Source organism: Mus pahari, chromosome 4 (genome assembly GCF_900095145.1).
Source record: "Mus pahari chromosome 4, PAHARI_EIJ_v1.1, whole genome shotgun sequence".
In the NCBI taxonomy this organism is placed as follows: Eukaryota; Metazoa; Chordata; class Mammalia; order Rodentia; family Muridae; genus Mus; species Mus pahari.
In genome coordinates, this window is record NC_034593.1 from 124,945,078 (window position 1) to 124,963,537 (window position 18,460).

Sequence of the window (18,460 nt, forward strand, 5' to 3'; positions counted from 1 at the left end):
CACACACACACACACACACACACACACACACCTTCTATTCACAGTAAAAGACAAAAGGAGATCCATTTCGGCCATCACCACTCGATATGCAATTTCTATGAACTTCAATTTCCACTAGGGGCAGCTCAAATAATCCAAAAATCTTTCAAGGTTATCCCATAAACAAATGTTTCTAATGACTCTGAGATATGCAAGATCTCTCTAAAATTAATGACTATAGAAGACAAATAGAGAGGGAAAAACTTTTAATATTTGCTGCCCAAAATTATCCTGGAAAAAGCTATAGGGATAGAAGATTAAAACATCTACACGATACAGGAGTTTCTAAGAAAGAACAGGGATTTTTATTACTTCTTTCTATATTTACTTATTACATTATATGTAAAGGAGTATTTTGCCTGGATGCATGTCTGTGAACTGTATATGTGCTATGTGTCTCAGAGGCTAGAAGAGAGTGACTGATCACCTGGCCAGGAGTTGTAAATGGTTGTGAACCACCACATGGTGCTGGGAATTGAACTTGGGTCCTATAGCCACTGCTTTTAACTTCTGAGCCATCTCTCTAGCATGCCAGAAGGAATTTTTAAGCTCTGAATTCTGAATTGCTTTGATGATTCTAAATTACTACAATTTATTTGATATCTGAAAATTTTATTATACACAGGGCCACTTCAAATAGAACTGGAGTGGCCTTTTATATAAAATAAAGTGATATTCTATTCTTTCTCTAGATCAACCCCAAATTCCTGCAAAATTCTATTTTGGTAAATCAAGTTAGAAAAAAAAAAGTCTGGTGATTCAATCACTCATCTAACAATGATCTAAAGAACAATGTGCTCTGGTCCCCAACCACAGCCTGGATTGGGTCATTTTACATCCTGCAAGAGTGAGGAAGAACCTTTGCTGTGTGTGCAACTCCAAACACTCCTATTTTGTCCAACAGCACATAACATTTTCACTCATTTTTCTCCTTTTAGTTCAAGGCCTGAGTCTGAAGAGATTTCTCAGTGGTTAAGAGTAGGCCCTGCTCTTGAAGAAGACTTGGGTTTAGTTCCCAGCACCCACACTGGACAGCTTACAACAGCCACATCTCTGGTCCCTGTCTCTGTCTCTCTGTCTCTGTCTCTCTGTCTCTCTGTCTCTTGGTCTCTGTCTCTGTCTCTCTGAGTGTCTCTCTCTCTCTCTCTGAGTCTGTCTGTCTGTCTGTCTGTCTGTCTGTCTGTCTGTCTGTCTGTCTCTCTCTCTCTCTCTCTCTCTCTGTCTCTCTCTCTCTCTCTCTCTCTCTCTCTCTCTCTCACACACACACACACACACACTTCAAACATTTTTTTTTCTATAAATGTTTGAATGCTCCTCATCTTGGCTGCTATTCTCTTCAGGATCCTTGGGACTCCTGTTGCTTGCTTTCAATGTCTTGAGCTCTTCCTAGGAACTCATTCTTAGGAATGAATCCCAGAGGCAATCAAGTTACAGTTCGACCCATATATTTACATCTATGTAGCATAATATGTAAATTAATTAACAAATACACTACTTTTCTTCCCAAAGAAAGAGACCAAAGGAGTTTTCAATAAGCTTCTGCTGCTTCTGTTTCTGCTGATGCTTAGAAATATCTTCCTAGGACATTTAGTGTAGACATCAGGACAACCCACATCTTACCATAAGCTCATTACGATTGTCCCAGAAGGCATTGAGGGAACCCAGACATTAATTAAATCTGTTGCTGACTATGATCTTGTTACAGAGACAGAATTTCTATAAAGCACTGACTTCAAATCATTCTTGAATATGAATCTTTCACAGCTATTACTTTTTTAAAAAACATAAGAAATAAATTCAATTTCTTTGTATTTGCTGATATTTGCTTGGAGTTCTACAACAAGGTCTGTTTTACAGAATCTCTGGAACCTTCTCTTATAGAATTTTTATGATTTCATAACACATTTAGGCCTTTTATTTTGGGAGTTTATTTTTGTTTGCAGTATCAGATAAAGGTCCAGCTTCATTCTTAGATTATGGCAGTCTAATTTCTTGCAACCTTTATTGAAGAAATTATTCTTTCTCCTCTGTGACCTCTGGCTGTCATGTCAACTATTATTTGTTTTTATTTTTGATTCTCATCTTTGTTTGCTTGTTTGTTCACTGTTGTGTATGTGATCTATACCAGTACCTGAAATTTTGATTACTATTGTTTTGCAATGTTGTGTAAAATCAGAGAGTATTATGGTTTTCACATTTTATTCTTTCTCAAAATTGCTTTGGTTTACTAGGATTTTTGTTTCTTTGTTCACATGAAGAATATGATTAAGATTTTACATTAAATTACACATTGCTGTGGGAATTAGAGAGATTTTTAAGGGTACTGATCCATGAACATGATGTTTCTGTTTTTGTTATGTTTTATTTCCTCTAGAATTGTCTTATAATTCTTAATGTTCAGAACCTTCACCTCTTAGGTTAAATTTATTCATAACTAGGCATAGAGCATCTTTTAAAAATAAAACTGAGCCAAATATCATTTCTCAACTGTAGCATTCAACTGCATATACCTCAGTCAATGCTAATCTTGTCAGAATTCATTTATTCCAAAAGGGTGATTTTACTGCAGGTATCAGATAAAACAGCACTCTCTTTTTGTATTAGATATTTCTTTATTTACATTTCAAATGTTATCCCCTTTCCTGGTTTTCCCTCTGAAAACCCCTATCCCATCCTCCCTTCGCCTGCTCATCAACCCACCTACTCCCTCTTCCCTGTCCTGGCATTCCCCTACACTGGGGCATCAAGCCTTCTCAGGACCACTGACCTCTCCTCCCATTGATGTCCAGCAAAGCCATCCTCTGATACATATGCAGCTGGAGCAATGGATCACTCCATGTGTACTCTTTGGTTGGTGGTTTAGTCCCTGGGAGCTCTAGGGATACTGGTTGGTTCATACTGTTGTTCCTCCTATGGGGCTGCAAACCCCTTCAGTTCCTTCTTTTATTTCTCCAGCTCCTTCACTGGGGAGCTTGTGCTTAGTTAGCTGAGAACATCACCTCTATAACAGCACTCTCAATCACAAAGTTCCAAATATATAAAACAGGCTATCATCTTTCCTATAAAATTAAAAATAATAAACTTTTCCTCTTAACCCAATCTCTTGTAATAACACAGTTACTTACTAATATATTTAATGACTCCTTCATTGTTTCTCACAATAAATTCAGTTTCCAAAAATGTATAAAACTAGTCTCATATTGAAAATTCCCAAGTGATGGTGTCCATTTTGCACTTGTATTGTACTCAACACTAAGCAAAAGTTGACTATAAGGAGACAGGCAAAATCAGTTCCCTTTAATGTCAATCTAGTACTGGTTTGACTACTTCAAGCATGCTCCACACTAAATTTTCTTATTCCTATTCCTATACAGATAAAACTGATTTCTCCTTGTTTCTATGCTACACACACCAAGACTTGGTATTTCAAATGATATGGGCTTGAAAACCATAGGTTTTAAAAGTAAAAGTAATAATACCTTGAGGTTACAGTTCTCCTGTAAATTAAAATACAAGCCAAAAGCACATTGAGATACGCCTTTATCTCACTAAGAAAGGTTCTTATCATAAAGCAGTAAGCATGATACTGGTAAAGAAAAAAGTACCTATTTTAGACATTATTGTGCAAAATCATATAAACAGTTCTTGAAATAATTAGCACTTAAACAATAAGATCCAGCAACCTCATTGCTGTGTAGATATATATGGGAAATATATAACCATCTGAAAGAGATGTCTATATGCCTATGTTCATTGTAGGTCCATTTGCAATGGTCAAGAAATAGAACCTACCCAAATCCCAGCTACTAATAATGTACTTGTGGACTAACATTCAACCATAAAAATAATGAAATCCTGACAAATGGGTGGAGACGGATACTGTGCTAAGTTTAATAAGCCAGATATAAAAGACAAAGAGCACTATTCTTTTATATGTAGAATCTAAAATAATGATCATGGAAGCTAAGATTACAAGGTAGTTACCAAGGACTAAGAAGAATAGGACCAAGGGAGAATTACACAAAAGTTTCATGAGGTAAGAGTAAAATTTTCTGGTCTGCTATTCTGGTGTACCATATGGTGAGTATTTTTTTAAAAAATAAAAATAAACTATCATAAAAAAAAAGCAAGAAGGATTTTTGAAAGCTTCTAGTCATAAAGTCATGACAGTATTTGAGGAAATATGTTTACTTTGATCTCAACATTACAAGATATATATCAATTGACCACACGATCCCTCTAAAATGTACAATCTTTATGATTGAAACTTTTACAGAGATTTAATTCAAATATTAAATTTTGCTTATTGAATTAAATCTATATAGCATTCTCTCAACTTAATTAAAATATTAGATTTTGCTTATTGAACTTAATGTATATAGCATGCTCTGAAGTTGCAGCACAAGTTACGTTCAGTCCAAGGGGGCACACACTGTAATCTGAGGAAAGTAAAGAAACTGAAGGAATGCAATGTGTAAGTTTAAAGGCCTCCCTTACCACAAACTTCCTTTCACTCTGGAGTACCCAGTGCTCATAAGCTAGAGCCTGGAACACACTGTTTGTGAACCAAGAGATCCCATCGGGGTAGGTATGTTACAAGGATCATGCATTAATAATCATCCATCATGCATGTGTGGATGTTTCTTTCCTTGGGTCAAAATTCAGAACATATATGCATGTAGCACCAGAAATGCCAAACCTTTACATCCGTGCTTGTCCTCTGTCCCACACCTTCATTCTGTTCTCTCTAGGTCTACTACATATATTTTAAAGTACATTATCTTCACAGCATCCAAGACTCTCTCCAGTTCCCCTTTCTGCAGGGTAGCCGTTCACCAGCCCCAGACTGAGTGTGGAGTCTCAGTTCACTCTCTTCTATAATGTTCATGTTAAACAAGCAGTTCTCAACATCATGTCTTGGGTGTCAGAACCCTGAGTCTTCTATTCTTTTACTCTTATTTTTAGCTTCTAATCTAGAAACCTTCTACATATCTCTTGGCTGTGCATCACCTCTTTGAACAAAAATAATTGGCAAGTGACACAATCTTACTGCTTCTCTTCCTGTGCTTTGAGTCCAACCCAGACGATCATTGCCTGGAACAATGTTTTGAAGTGATTCATTCCCAGTTTTTGCAGTGAGTTTAAGAATTTCAAGTCTTCCATTTAATTGTTTGGTGTATTTTTAAGTTGCTTGTTGAACAGAGTATAAGGTATGGTTCATTTCAGTCTTCCATTCAAGCATCTCTAGTTTTCCAGGATCTGTTGTTGTTCTTTATTCAATGAATGTCTGGGGTACTTTTGCTGGGAATCAGTAGGCATGGTGAATCCTCTTATGGATCTTGTTCTATTCTTGGTCTATGTGTTTGTTTTTATACCAATATCCTGTTCTGTGACAGCTCTAGCTTTGGAGTGTATTTGGAAGTCAGGTCGTGAGATGTATTATATTATTTCTTCTGCTCATGATTTATATTTACTCTTCACAATCTCTCACACTGCCATGTGAGTTTTTAGTAATTTTTTGTAGTTTTATACTGAATGTCATTGGTATTTTTATGTAGTTTGCTTTGGGTAATATGAATATTTTGCTAATAATTCTCCAAATTTATGAACTTAAAAGGACTTTTCATTTTGTATGTATGATGTGTGTTTTTAAATGTCAGAAGTATTTTTAACTTTTATTATTCATTAGTTAGGCATATTCTAGATACCTCATTGTTTGGAGTAATTAGATGTCTTCTCTAAAAACTCACTATTGGAATATAAAAATATTATTGAAATCTATGCTGATTTTATATTCCATTATACTACAGTATTGATTTTATTCATAAGCTTTAATTGTAAGTGGATAAAGTCTTCAGGATGCAAAAATTATATTTATATTTTCTTCTCTGTCAGTAATTTACTTGTATCTATATATGTATGCCATGTGCCAATGGATGGCAAAAGAGAGCCTTGGATAGGTTAGAACTGGAATACAGATAGTTGTGAGCCATATTATAGGTTCTAGGAACTGAACCCAGGTTTTCTACAAGGACAAGTGTTCTTAATATATGATCCATGTCTTCAGCCCCTTTCAGGGTTTGATAGATATTGAATTAATTGGAAACATGATAATCTGACTTCATTCCCTTTAATTTTATATAATTTCTAATTTTTCTTTTTTCCTTTCATAATTTTAGCTAAGATATCAGTTCTGTATTTAGTTACAGCTATGAGATTGGGTGCATCTTATTCTAGATTTAAAAAAAAATGTATCAGCTTTAACAATTCAATATAATGTTGACCATTGGTTTGACATATGTAGCCTGTATTATTGAGTTATTATTCTTGTATCTTTAATTTGTTAAGGATTTTTATCATAAGATGCCATCAATTGCCATCTCTTAAAATGATCATATGATTTTTATACTTCAGTCTGCTGGTTAGATGTATTACACAAGCTTGTTTGTATATATTTCATCTTTCATGTACCCCTAAGCTAAAACCAACTTGATCATTTTCAGTGATCTCATTCATAGATTCGATCTTCAGGGACTTCTAATTTCATGAATCAAATTTTTTCTTTGATAATTCAATACACATGTACAACACATTCTGATTACTTTCTGCTCCCTTCCTCCTATCTTCCTTACATCTATGTCATTTTGTTTTGGTTTTGACTGGCTGATTTTTAACAAGCATCATGTGACAAAATGTTTGGAACAATCCATTGGAGCGTGGCAGGTTCACCATTATAGATACAACTGAAGAAAATTACTGACCCTCTCCCAGAATCTGTTAGTAACCAATAGTTCAGCAGAGGGAGGTAGGGCCCATGAGCCCCTCTCTGATCCACAGATGGATATAACTATAATGGATATCATGAGGAGGTTTCCCAGAAATTTAGACATAGAACTACTATATAACACAACTATAGCAGCCCTGGAATTGTATCCCAAACATTCTATAACCAACTACAGATGCTTTATCTTCTATGTTCATTGCTATTATAATCACAGTAGCTAGAAAAAGGAAGCAGTCTACTTCTTTATCAACTGATGAATGGATGATAAAAATGCGATACACATATGAAGAGAAATTTTATTCAGGCATAGAGAAAGATATGTGTAAATGCATGAAATTAGAAAAAATAATACTAAGGTAGTAAACCATGTCCCAAAAGACAGACACTACCCGTTCTTGCTCTTCTATGGATCCTAACTTCAAACTTTTACATCTGTGTGTTTAACTTGGAACACTTCCAGAAGCCAAAAATCTAGAAACAGGTCTTTGATGGGGTCAATGACCTAAGGCGAGGGAACTATTAGAATATACATATCCATTTCCATGACAACCTTGTTTTCTGTCTATGTAGATCTTTACTAATAAAGTGAGTTGGTGGATGTTTTAATCAATTTTTAACAATTTATATGTTGTACTTGAAGGGAATTTAGGCCAATTTACATTCAAAATTATTTTTGAGAGCTTTGGCTATCATTTGGCTTGTTTTCTTCTGTTTGCTTTTAATATTCTTTATTTCCCATTACTAATTTTTCATTAAATGTGTGGATTAAGAATTTGTTGAACCAGTAGCACTAGATTCTTTTATACATCCCTTTTGTGAATCTGCTCTTCTCATGGAATGTACACTTTTACTTGTGCTGATGAGAATAATAATCTTTCTTTCATTTTGCAATGGGACTTCTTTAAGCATCTTCTACAATGCTGGTTTAATGGACATGAATTCCCATTGGTTTTGCTCATTTTTGGACATTGTTACTTTCTTTGATTTTTTTAATCTCATGGATTACAGTAATGTTGATTGGCAGTTTAATCTTTCAAGCCTTAGAATATGTCTTCCTATTTCCTCCTTGTCTGTGGGATTTTTGTTGGACAATCTGCTGGTAGTGTAATGAGGAGAATATAACACTTTTTTCCTTCAGATTTTAGAACATTTTATTGTCTTAAACTCTAATATATAATGGTGAAAGATTTTTCTGGTCATTTCTCTTCGTATCTAATTAGTCTCTTGTGCATAGACTTCCATGTTAATCACAAGATTTGAAATGACTTCTACTATTATTTTTCTGCAAATGAAATTTCTATGCCCTTAACTTTCCCCTCTTATTTTGGGTGGGTATTAAAAATAGTTTTTTTTCTATTTAATGCTGTCTTGAAAATCCCCAATGCTGTCTCAAGTCTTTCTTCCTGCTTGCTTTATCCTTCTTCCTTCTTCCCCATTTCCTTTCTTTCTTTTCCTTGTGACAGGAACATTTCAAAAGCAAACATTTCAATGTCTCAGAAACATTGCATCAACTTCATATATTCTTCCTTTCCCATGATCTAATCTGTTATTGGGGCTATAATAATTTGATTTTCTGAACTCTTTATTTATAAGACATCTCCACATCTGGTGAATTTCCCATACCTATTCTACCATTTCCCTACACTTAAAGGTTTGACTGAATTCCCCTGGATTTCTCTATCTTTTAATGTTTATTCTTTTAAATTCTATGACTTTTAAAATAATTTTTATTGCTAAATAATTCCCATAGCATACAATTTGTCCATTTCAATTCAGTGGTTATGAGTCCAAGCATTCATTTTTACATATATTTTGCAATTTCATACACATAGAAAATGTGTGGTCATATTCATTGCCCCATGAACTTTATTATTTCTCACTCCCGTTTGCCCTCTTTTGCTATCCCAACTAGTCCCTGCCTACTTTCATCATGTCCTTTTTAGTCTTTTAAGTTCTTCATTGGCATTTTATTCATTAAATTTCCTTGAGATTTGTTTTTGGATATATTTGTCCCTTTTAAGAGCACCTTATTGACATGTTTTATGGTAGTCCTGTACACCTACAATGAGATTGGATGTCTGGAAAATCATTTATATCTAACACTTTTATAAGGCAGCCATATCAGCAAGCTGATTTCTTACAATGGGAAGGTATAAGATTGTAATACAGTGAAGTTGATTACTGCTAGCTGGACACCATGTGTCATCTCCATACAGGAGATATCTTTGTCTCTTTAATGACCCTATGTAGAGTGGGTAGCATGAAACAACCAGAGACCTACTGTCTCTTTAGAAAAAGTCATAGTGGGGACTATGACTTATCATCTGTCTAGTCAGTCGTCCAAGTAGATGTTACATGGGGGCAAGACAGCACCCTCGTATACACTATGTGGAGACCTCAGTCAGGAAGATTTTAATGTTCCATTTTAGATCATCTGAGAAGTTCTTATCCAACAGTTTTTGAAGAGGAGCTTCTCTTATGACATTTCCCAAGCACATATTGAGATGTTGGTGGGAAATAGCTGTTTGTGTCTTCCATTCTCAAGTGTTGAGTCTGCACTTGGGACTGAGGGTGGGCATCTTTCCCATTTCTGAGGTATCAAAATCACCAATGTTCTTCTGCAGTGTGGCCCAATAATACTTTCCCAAGTATTTTCCTCACTTTTACACTTTGTGATGCCTCTGGGTATAAGCTCTGCATTTTCTTTCTCATACAGGATTAACTATGTGATTTACATTTGAATTTCAGTTTTGTTTCCATATTAAATCCTGAAGTATTTCTGCCTGAAGATGTATTTATTTACTAAGAATCCCTCTAAACTATTAGTTCTCCCACATAAATGCCTCAGTGCCATTAGAAATTTACTTTATGGATTCTTGTTTATTGTCACAATTTCAAGATTTTTTGCACTGGAGGGGATCAGAAATCTCTTCTGCATCCCATTCTATAATAAGAATCTTCTAATCTACTTTCCTGACTAGTTCCAGCTAACTTCAAATCTAAGTAGGACAAATTGTATACTGAGAATTATAAATTTCTTTTACTAGCCCAATGTCCCTATACTGAACTTTGAAAATACTGAAAAGTACCAGTCATTTATAAAATAATTGCACAAATATATGTTGGTTCAACTCAACATATTCTAGTGTTTTTTTTAATATCTTGGCTTATCTTTGTTGTTAATTTTCCTATAAAAAACTGAAGAAATATAATCTTTAATAGATTCTATTGCTCTGGCTTATGTATGTGCATGAAATCCATTCTTGGGAAGCAGGGCAGCCAAAGTGTCCTCTTGAGCTGCTGCCACTTCTATGTCTTCGTTGTCTCAGTAGTGATTAACTGTGTTAAAAAAACAAAACAAAACAGAAAAGAAAAGAAAAAAAAAAAACGTTGGTAGATTCCAGACATGACTTTCATCACGTGAAAGTTATGTAGTTAAACAAATTTCTGGACTGTCTGAGTCTCACACATGTTATTTTCATTTATTATTATGGAATTAATAGTATCACATATGAGAGCAGCCATAGCAAATGCACAGGAAACTCTAACATCACTCTACTTTCTTAAGTAATGGTGGCCATTAGAATGCTAGATATCTAAATCTTGGTCAAAATATTTCTAGTAATGAATCTTGAAGTTGTAAACAAATATGGGCACAAATGTCAATGAAACTAGCTAGTGATGTATACATTCTTGATAGATGCTCTCTTTTTTTATACATAGTGGAAACAACAACTGAAGGTCTCCTAAAGAATGAAGGCTCCACTATAAAAACAACAGTGTCAAGTACTCCAATTGCAAATGCTAATTCAACACTACCAAGTTCCCAGAACAAGAGTAAGTATGATGACTTCTGCTGCTCTGCTGTGCTAATCTCTTAGGTAGGTTTTGTTTCAGAATGTTTTCCAGCCCTAATACAAGAAATCAGTGCTCTGCCTGCACATCCTTCTACTTACCATCAAATAAGGCAACTATTTGGCAACCTTGACTGGATTCTTGACTTATAGTCTAGACACAGCCACAGTGGTGAGGGTGTCAATGCAAATTAAGATAAAGTTGAGTAGTTGTTTTCTAAATCATTTGTCTACAAGAAGATAGTCAGCAAAAGATGCAACTCTGATATAACCAAAACGTTCTCTCAAAAGCAACCTACTGAAAATTATTCTTGCAGATATAACTTGAAAAGATTTAATATTGAAGGAAACTAAAAGGGAAATTGGAAATATTCACAACTCCAACATATATTTTATGAAAATAGATTATGTTAATTTTCCCAAACTCAAGGAATATCAAAAAATCTAATGTTTCCTTTTTAAGAAAGATCAAAAACATGGTTTCAGCTAAGTGCTATAGCCAGAGGCTCTCAATAGTATATAAGTGGATAGATAAAGGATTGATGAGAAGATAAAGAGCATTATTCAAGTATAAATGAAAAGGTAATATTTTATTAGTATATGGAACAATCATGTATACAGGAAATAAAACTCACAATGAAATTATAATAACCATAAAGAAATTCTAACACAAAATGCAAGATGTCAAAAAAAATCTTACTTTACATATTACCAATGCTAATCCAAAGAATTAAAATAAATTATTCCATCTAAATTAATATCAAATGGTAGCAAATATTTAGGGATAATTTCAATGAGACAAATGCAGTTTCTGTCCACTAAAGCAGTCAATCTAATCAATATCTAAATAACTGAATATTACATATTCTTGAATTGGAAGACAATATTTTGAAGAGTTCTTCAAAATTGATAAACAATTTCAGCAGAGTATATAGAGAATTAAAGAAGTATTTTTAAGAAATTGATACATATTACAAAATTTGTATGGAAATGAGAATGTAGACTGATCAAAATGGTTTCGACAAAAAAATAAAATAAAATAAAATTGCATGGATTTACAGAGCTCAGTTTCTAAACTTATTCCATGACTGTAATAATCATGTTTGAACCTCAGGGCTATTTTTCTTAATGAAGGACTCATGGACAAGATAAGATGGAGTATTATCCCAAGCGCCACTGTCCCCAGATTTCTGGCTCACAGATTCTGATGATTCCCCTTCACCTAAAGTGTATGGCTGATAATTCCTCGGGTCATGGTTATAAGACAAAAGGATTTGTGTATGACACAATCTTAACATCTAGAGAAAGGGAGGCATGCTTTAGAAGAAAAGATCTAATAAGGCTTGTTGTTTAGCTCCTCTTCAGAAAGTAGAATGGACATAAGATATCTCTATAAATTTAGCATCCTTTTTGAATCATGTTTATTTCTTTCATGCTATTTCATTCTGTCTGTAGACGATTAGCTCCCAAAATTATAGAACTTTAAAAAGAGAAATGATCATTGATTTATTCCTCTGATATTATAAAGAAATGTGGGTTTATTTAATAGGTTTATTTATGAACACTCTTTTGCGAGGTCACCTGTGTGTCACCTCTACTCTCATTTGTGAGTTAGGGTTGTAAACTAAACAATGACATCATAGAGTTAGTGGTGGTTGAGAAAGACAGCATAGGAGGTAAAGGTTAACCTGGCAATAATGAATGGATAGGTTCTTAATAATGAAACAGAAGGAGGAAAAGGAAGCGGTAGTCATTCTGCCAGTTTCTCTGGAGTCAAGATGTTCTCTTGGATGTGGCATCTAGCAGGGAGAACTAAATAAAGAGGAAGCAAATACATGATGCCTACAGAAGAGGAGCTGAGAAACAAATATACCGGAGTTAGAGCAACTAACAGTGAGGAGGCCTGCCTGGTGGGTGAAATGAAAGGGACTTGGGTGGCATTACAGAAGCAATCAAGCTCTTATCTATACATGGCCAACAGACCATAGTGAATTCTAATGAAGAGGACAGGGTAAAGAACAGAGCAACCACATGGTCTTGTTCATAGCTTCAAAAGACATGAAACCATGAATCTGGAAGAGGAGGTTAGGGTGCTAAAGTTCATAAAATTCGTCTGGGCAACAATTTCTTGGATATGACCATAAAATCATAGATTAAAAAAAAAATCACCTGAAAAAATAAATAGACAAAATGGTAATATTTTATAGATACTAAAAACCTTCTAACTTGAAATAGCCATGCATTTAATAAGTTAGTTTGATATATATACATATATATATAATGTATACTCAGACAACTCAAAAGTAAAAAAACACTGAGAAAATGAATAGTTAGACATTTCTCAGTAAGAGAATAAAAATGGCCAAAAATCTACACTCATTTTGAGTCATAATGAGATATGACCTCATATTTTAGAATGTTTTGGTGAAAAATATTGATGAGAATATGAGAGAAAAGAAACATTTGTAGATCATTGGTGGAAATATAAATTAGTGCAAACACTGTGGAAGGCCATATGGATGTGTTGCAGAAAATTAAAGATAGGACTACCATATGATATATACATATGTAAATATATACAAATATATATGGAGATATAGATATATAGATAGATAGATCCAAAGAAATTAAATCTATATCTGGGGGACATATACTTATTTCCATGTTTACTGCAGCCACACTAAAAATAACTAAGATGGAGAGCAACTATCAGTGTCTTTCAACAAATAATAGATTAAGAAAGAAAAGGCGGTGAAATGTATATACAATTGAAAGTAGTAAGAGGCTTTATGAAGAAAAAAACCACACCACATGTGAGAGCGTGGAAGAAAGTGAAGGTCATCAAGTTAAGTGAAATAGACCTAGGATAAAAATACAAATGCTTTATAATCTCACCTATGTATGGATTCTCATGAACTTTAACACCTCGAGTTTGGCAGTACGGGCCGGAAATCCTAGCAATTTAGAAAGCTGAGGTGAGAGGGGCCCAAGTTCAAAGCTGTATGGATGCACAGTGGAGTGAAGGCCAGCCTGGGAAACTTAGCCAGACTCTGTCTCAAGTTCTTTCAAAGATGCACTCACAGAAGCAGAGGAAGAATAGTTACAAGACACTGGAGGTGGGAGCAGTGTGGGGTAGGGATGACAATATTCTGTTAGATAGCAAGACTCAGATCTGGGGTCGACCTTACAACGTAGCATCACTGTTAAAATAATAGAATATATGATGGAAAAGGATAACACTAGATTATTATGCATTATCATCACAAAGCTACTGGAAACTGAGATAACCTTTCTACACTATACATATACATATACATATACATATACATATACATATACATATACATATACATATACATATACATATACATATACATATACATATACACATACACACATACACATACACATATACGTGTGTGTGTGTGTGTGTGTGTGTGTGTGTGTGTGTGTGTGTGTGTGTGTGTATTTGGATGGCATATGCTGCTTACAAGTGTGTGTTACTCTTAGGCTTTTTTAAATCCTGGATTTTTGTTGTGGTTTGGTTTGGTTTAATTTTTGCTTGGGTTTTATTTTGGTTTACTTGTTTGTTTGATTTTTTGTTTTGTTTGTTTTATTTTGGGGGTGTTTTGCTTTGTTTTGATTTTTGGTTTGTTATTTTGGTTTTGTGTTTTATGTTTGTTTGTTTGTTTGTTTGGGGGGTTGTTCTTTTTTGTTTTGTTTTGTTGGCATTACTGTGGCAGGTACCTGGTCAAAATAATTTAAGGGAAGATGGTATTTTTGCTTAGTTTCACAAGGGCCAGTCCACAGATACTTGGTTCTGTGTACTTGGACAGAGCTTACCAATGGAAGTATGTATAAAAGAAAGCAGGGGGTACTCCTCATCCCATAGCAGACAGAGAATGACGTCAGGCTTGGCATGACCTCAATACTGAACACTTTAGTGAGGCTCTGACTCCTATCATCTCCCAAATAGTGCCAGCTGCTCACCCAGTGCTTAATACATGCACTTTCGAGGAATAATTCATATATATATATATATAGTATACATGTTCAGAGTATAGCATTCTGTCCCAAAGGCAAAACAACTTAAGTCCATTTCCAATATACTTTGTTAAGTGACACAAACTAGAGTCACCTGGGAAGGTGGAGTTTCAGTTGAGGAATTGTCTCCATCAAGCTGGTCTGTGGCAACTCTATGAGTATTTGTCTGATTGATGTGGAGGGCCCTGTGCTCTGTGAGCAGTAACATCCCAGGAAAGGTGAGTCTGGGAAGCTTAAGGAAGGTAGGTGAGCAAGCCAAGGGAAGTAAGTCAGTTAGCACCAAGGTTTCTGCTTCAGTTCTCCAAGCTTGTGCCTCAAGTTCTTGCCCAGTCTCTATTAGTGAGGGACTACAACCTATAAAGCCAGAATAAGCCCTATATTCCCTAGCTGTGTTTTATGGCAGCAACAGAAAAGCAACCTAGGAGCACAGAGTGCTCTAAAAATTTATCAGTTCCTTTTATTGAACGGTTCATTCCTTATCTTGGAGCTAGTATTCTTATGTCTCATATTCCTATAACATGTGATGCTAAGTGAGCCTTGTTCATGAAAGAAAAGATAATTCAAGTCATAAAAACTCACTAGGAGACGAAATATACATACAATGCAATCAGCAAAGGCTGTCACAAAATCCAGCACTTCTTCTTGAAAGAAACACTCACCGAAATGGGTAAAGGGAAATTCCATCAACATAACGGATTTAGGGGTAAAAAAAAAGATGCCTACAGCTGACTTGAGACTTAGAGGAGAAAAGTGTTAAGCTTCCTTCTAAATTCGAGAACTAAGCAAGGGTGCCAGCCTGACTACTGCAACAAAGAACTTAGCATCCACAGCAGTTAGACAAGGAAAGACATAAGAGATGTGCACATAGAAAAGAAGAAGGAAAACCAGCTCCACCCTGAGAGGGCGGGGTCTGCATAGTAAGTAACCCTAAACAACAATGACAACGGCAACAACAACAACAACAACAGAAAAACAAATTGACTGCTAGGTTCTACCACTTCTGGGCATATACCCAGAAGATCTCCCAACTGGTAATAAGGACACATGCTCCACTATGTTCATAGCAGCCTTATTTATAATAGCCAGAAGCTGGAAAGAACCCAGATGTCCCTCAATAGAGGAATGGATACAGAAACTCTGGTACATTTATACAATGGAGTACTACTCAGCTATTAAAAACAATGAATTTATGAAATTCTTGGGCAAATGGATGTATCTGGAGGATATCATCCTTGGTGAGGTAACCCAATCACAAAAGAAGTCAGTAGATATGAACTCACTGATAAGCGGATATTAGCCCAGAAACTTAGAATACCCAAGATACATTTTGCAAAACGCAGGAAAACCAAGAAGGGTGACCATTGTGTGGATACTTCATTCCTCCTTAGAATAAGGAACAAAATACCCATGAAAGGATATAGGTACAGAGACAAAATTTAGAGCTAAGATGAAAGGATGGACTATCCAGAGACTACCCCATCCGGGAATCCATCCCATCATCAGCCACCAAACCCAGATACTAATGTACATGCCAGCAAGATTCTGCTGAAGGGACCCTGATATTGTGGACTCTTGTGAGGCTATGCCAGTGCCTGGCAAACACAGAAGTGGATGCTCACAGTCAGCTATTAGATGGAACACAGGGCCCCCAATGGAGGAGCTAGAGAAAGTACCCAAGGAGTTGTAGGGGGCTGCAACCCTGTAGGTGCAACAACAATATGAACTAACCAGTGCCCCCTGAGCTCGAGTCTCTAGCTGCATATGTAGCAGAAGATGGCCTAATCGGCCATCATTGGGAATAGAGGCCCCTTGGTCTTGTAAACTTTATATGACCCAGCACAGGGGAAGGCTAGGGTCAAGTAGTGGTAGTGGGTGGGTAGGGGAGCAGGGGCGGCGGTGGGGTATAGGGAACTTTCGGGATAGTACTTGAAATGTAAATAAAGAAAAAAATAATAAATAAATTTTAAAAAAAGAAAAGAAAAACAAACTGAAACGAAAGCTAGGGTTAATAGATGAGTTCAGTAGGTGCAGAGATCACAACTTCAATGATTTTATTTGCACTGATGAGTAATAACCTCAAGAGGAAATTAAGAAGGCAAAATTATGTTAAACATGTCCAAAATAATGAAATACATAGGAATAAATCTAATCAAGAAAGTTATAACTGTTCTCAACTGTTTGTTGACGTATTTAGACTTTGGATCTGTTTAATTTCATGCCATGATATTTTTTTTTTATTTGCAAGCATTTTCTAATAAGGTTTTGATTGAAGCAATGTTGAAACCTGACACTCAAGCCTATAAAGATTGCTGAAAAAATGAATCCAATGGATACTGAAGGAATATAGAAAGCTGATGATTTTCATATGGACTAGCACTCTGTAATATATCATGGACTTGGTAAAAAGCATCTCAACATATTACATAATTTGTTAAAAAATTATCTAGTATTGAATTGATGCCAGCATTGTAGTGAAATCTATAACTGCAAGGTCATGGAAAGAAAGCAGGGGTTCAGATTTAATTGTCTAAGCAACCAATCTCAAGAAATTGGAGTAAAAAGGAAAAAAAAAACCCCAGAAGGTATAAAATAATAAAAAGAAATGTGAAACTAATAAATTAAAATTAAAAAACCAATAATGGAGATGAATAAACTAAAAAGCTGTGATTGCGAAGGTGACAGGACAATAGAAACTAGGTAGAGGATGCAACAAAGGAGAGAAATGCCACAAAGGAAGCCTAGGAAAGAAACAATCATTTGACCCAGTGACCCGAAGACCCAAATGCATGTCAGTGAACTCCTGGAAGACAGAGTGATAAAGGTGGGCAAAAAAATATTTCCCCCGTACAGTTAAGAACAACAGGCAAGCAAATTCAGGAAGAATGATGAACACAAAATAGAAAACAAAACAAAACAAAACAACAGAAGGAAATCACACTAAATATAAAGAGAAAACCTTAAAATAAGCTCTTGAAAAAAATGACACATTAAGTAAAGGAACATGGGGAATGACAGCAGAGCTTCCTCAGGAACAATGCCTGCCAGAAAACAACAGAGAACATCTTCCCTACTGCAGGGGAAACTGTCACTCTAGTGCTCTGTGGAGACTTACAGACATACAGAGCTGGGACATTTTATTATGAGTATAAACATTCAGCAGGAGAGGAACAGCACCAGATGCAAAGCACTCAGGACCGAGCTCAGAGAGTGGCAAACTCATACAGGGATACAAAATGCCTGTACTCGTTTCAGTCTCTTCAACAGAAAATTGTTTAACTAAAACATAACAAGTACCTTTGAGGCATGACATACATACAAACAATATGTAGAACAATATACATATATGTAAACAGTATGAGTTTTGAGATGAGAGAGGTAACTATATTGTTGTAAGCTCAATAGTAGAGAAACTGTAATCCTAACAGAAAGCTCAGTCTGGTACTGGACAGATGACTCAGGACTGTAAACCACCCACCCAACTTCATCCTCAGCACCATTATCAGTCAGCTCAGAGCTCGGCTTCAGGGGTAGCCAGTGCCCTTCTCTGGCTTCTAGCAACACCTGTGCAAATGTGCGCATACCCATAGACAGACATACACAGGCTGGAGATATGGCTCAGCAGGTAAGAGCACTGACTGCTTTTTTGAAGGTCCTGAGTTCAAATCCCAGCAACCATATGGTGGCTTACAACCATCTGTAATGAGATCTGACTCCCTCTTCTGTTGTGTCTGAAGACAGC

The 18,460-nt window shown here is 35.6% G+C and overlaps 1 protein-coding gene across 1 annotated transcript in view; it reads left to right on the top strand.

Annotated features, from left to right (window-relative positions):
• The window catches only part of Emcn (endomucin), an 85,386-nt gene that overhangs the window by 35,157 nt on the left and 31,769 nt on the right, over positions 1–18,460 (top strand). Inside the window, exon 4 of the mRNA XM_029537878.1 lies at positions 10,547–10,660. Within this exon, the coding sequence (XP_029393738.1) occupies positions 10,547–10,660 (114 nt within the window). The remainder of the gene's footprint in view (positions 1–10,546; positions 10,661–18,460) is intronic.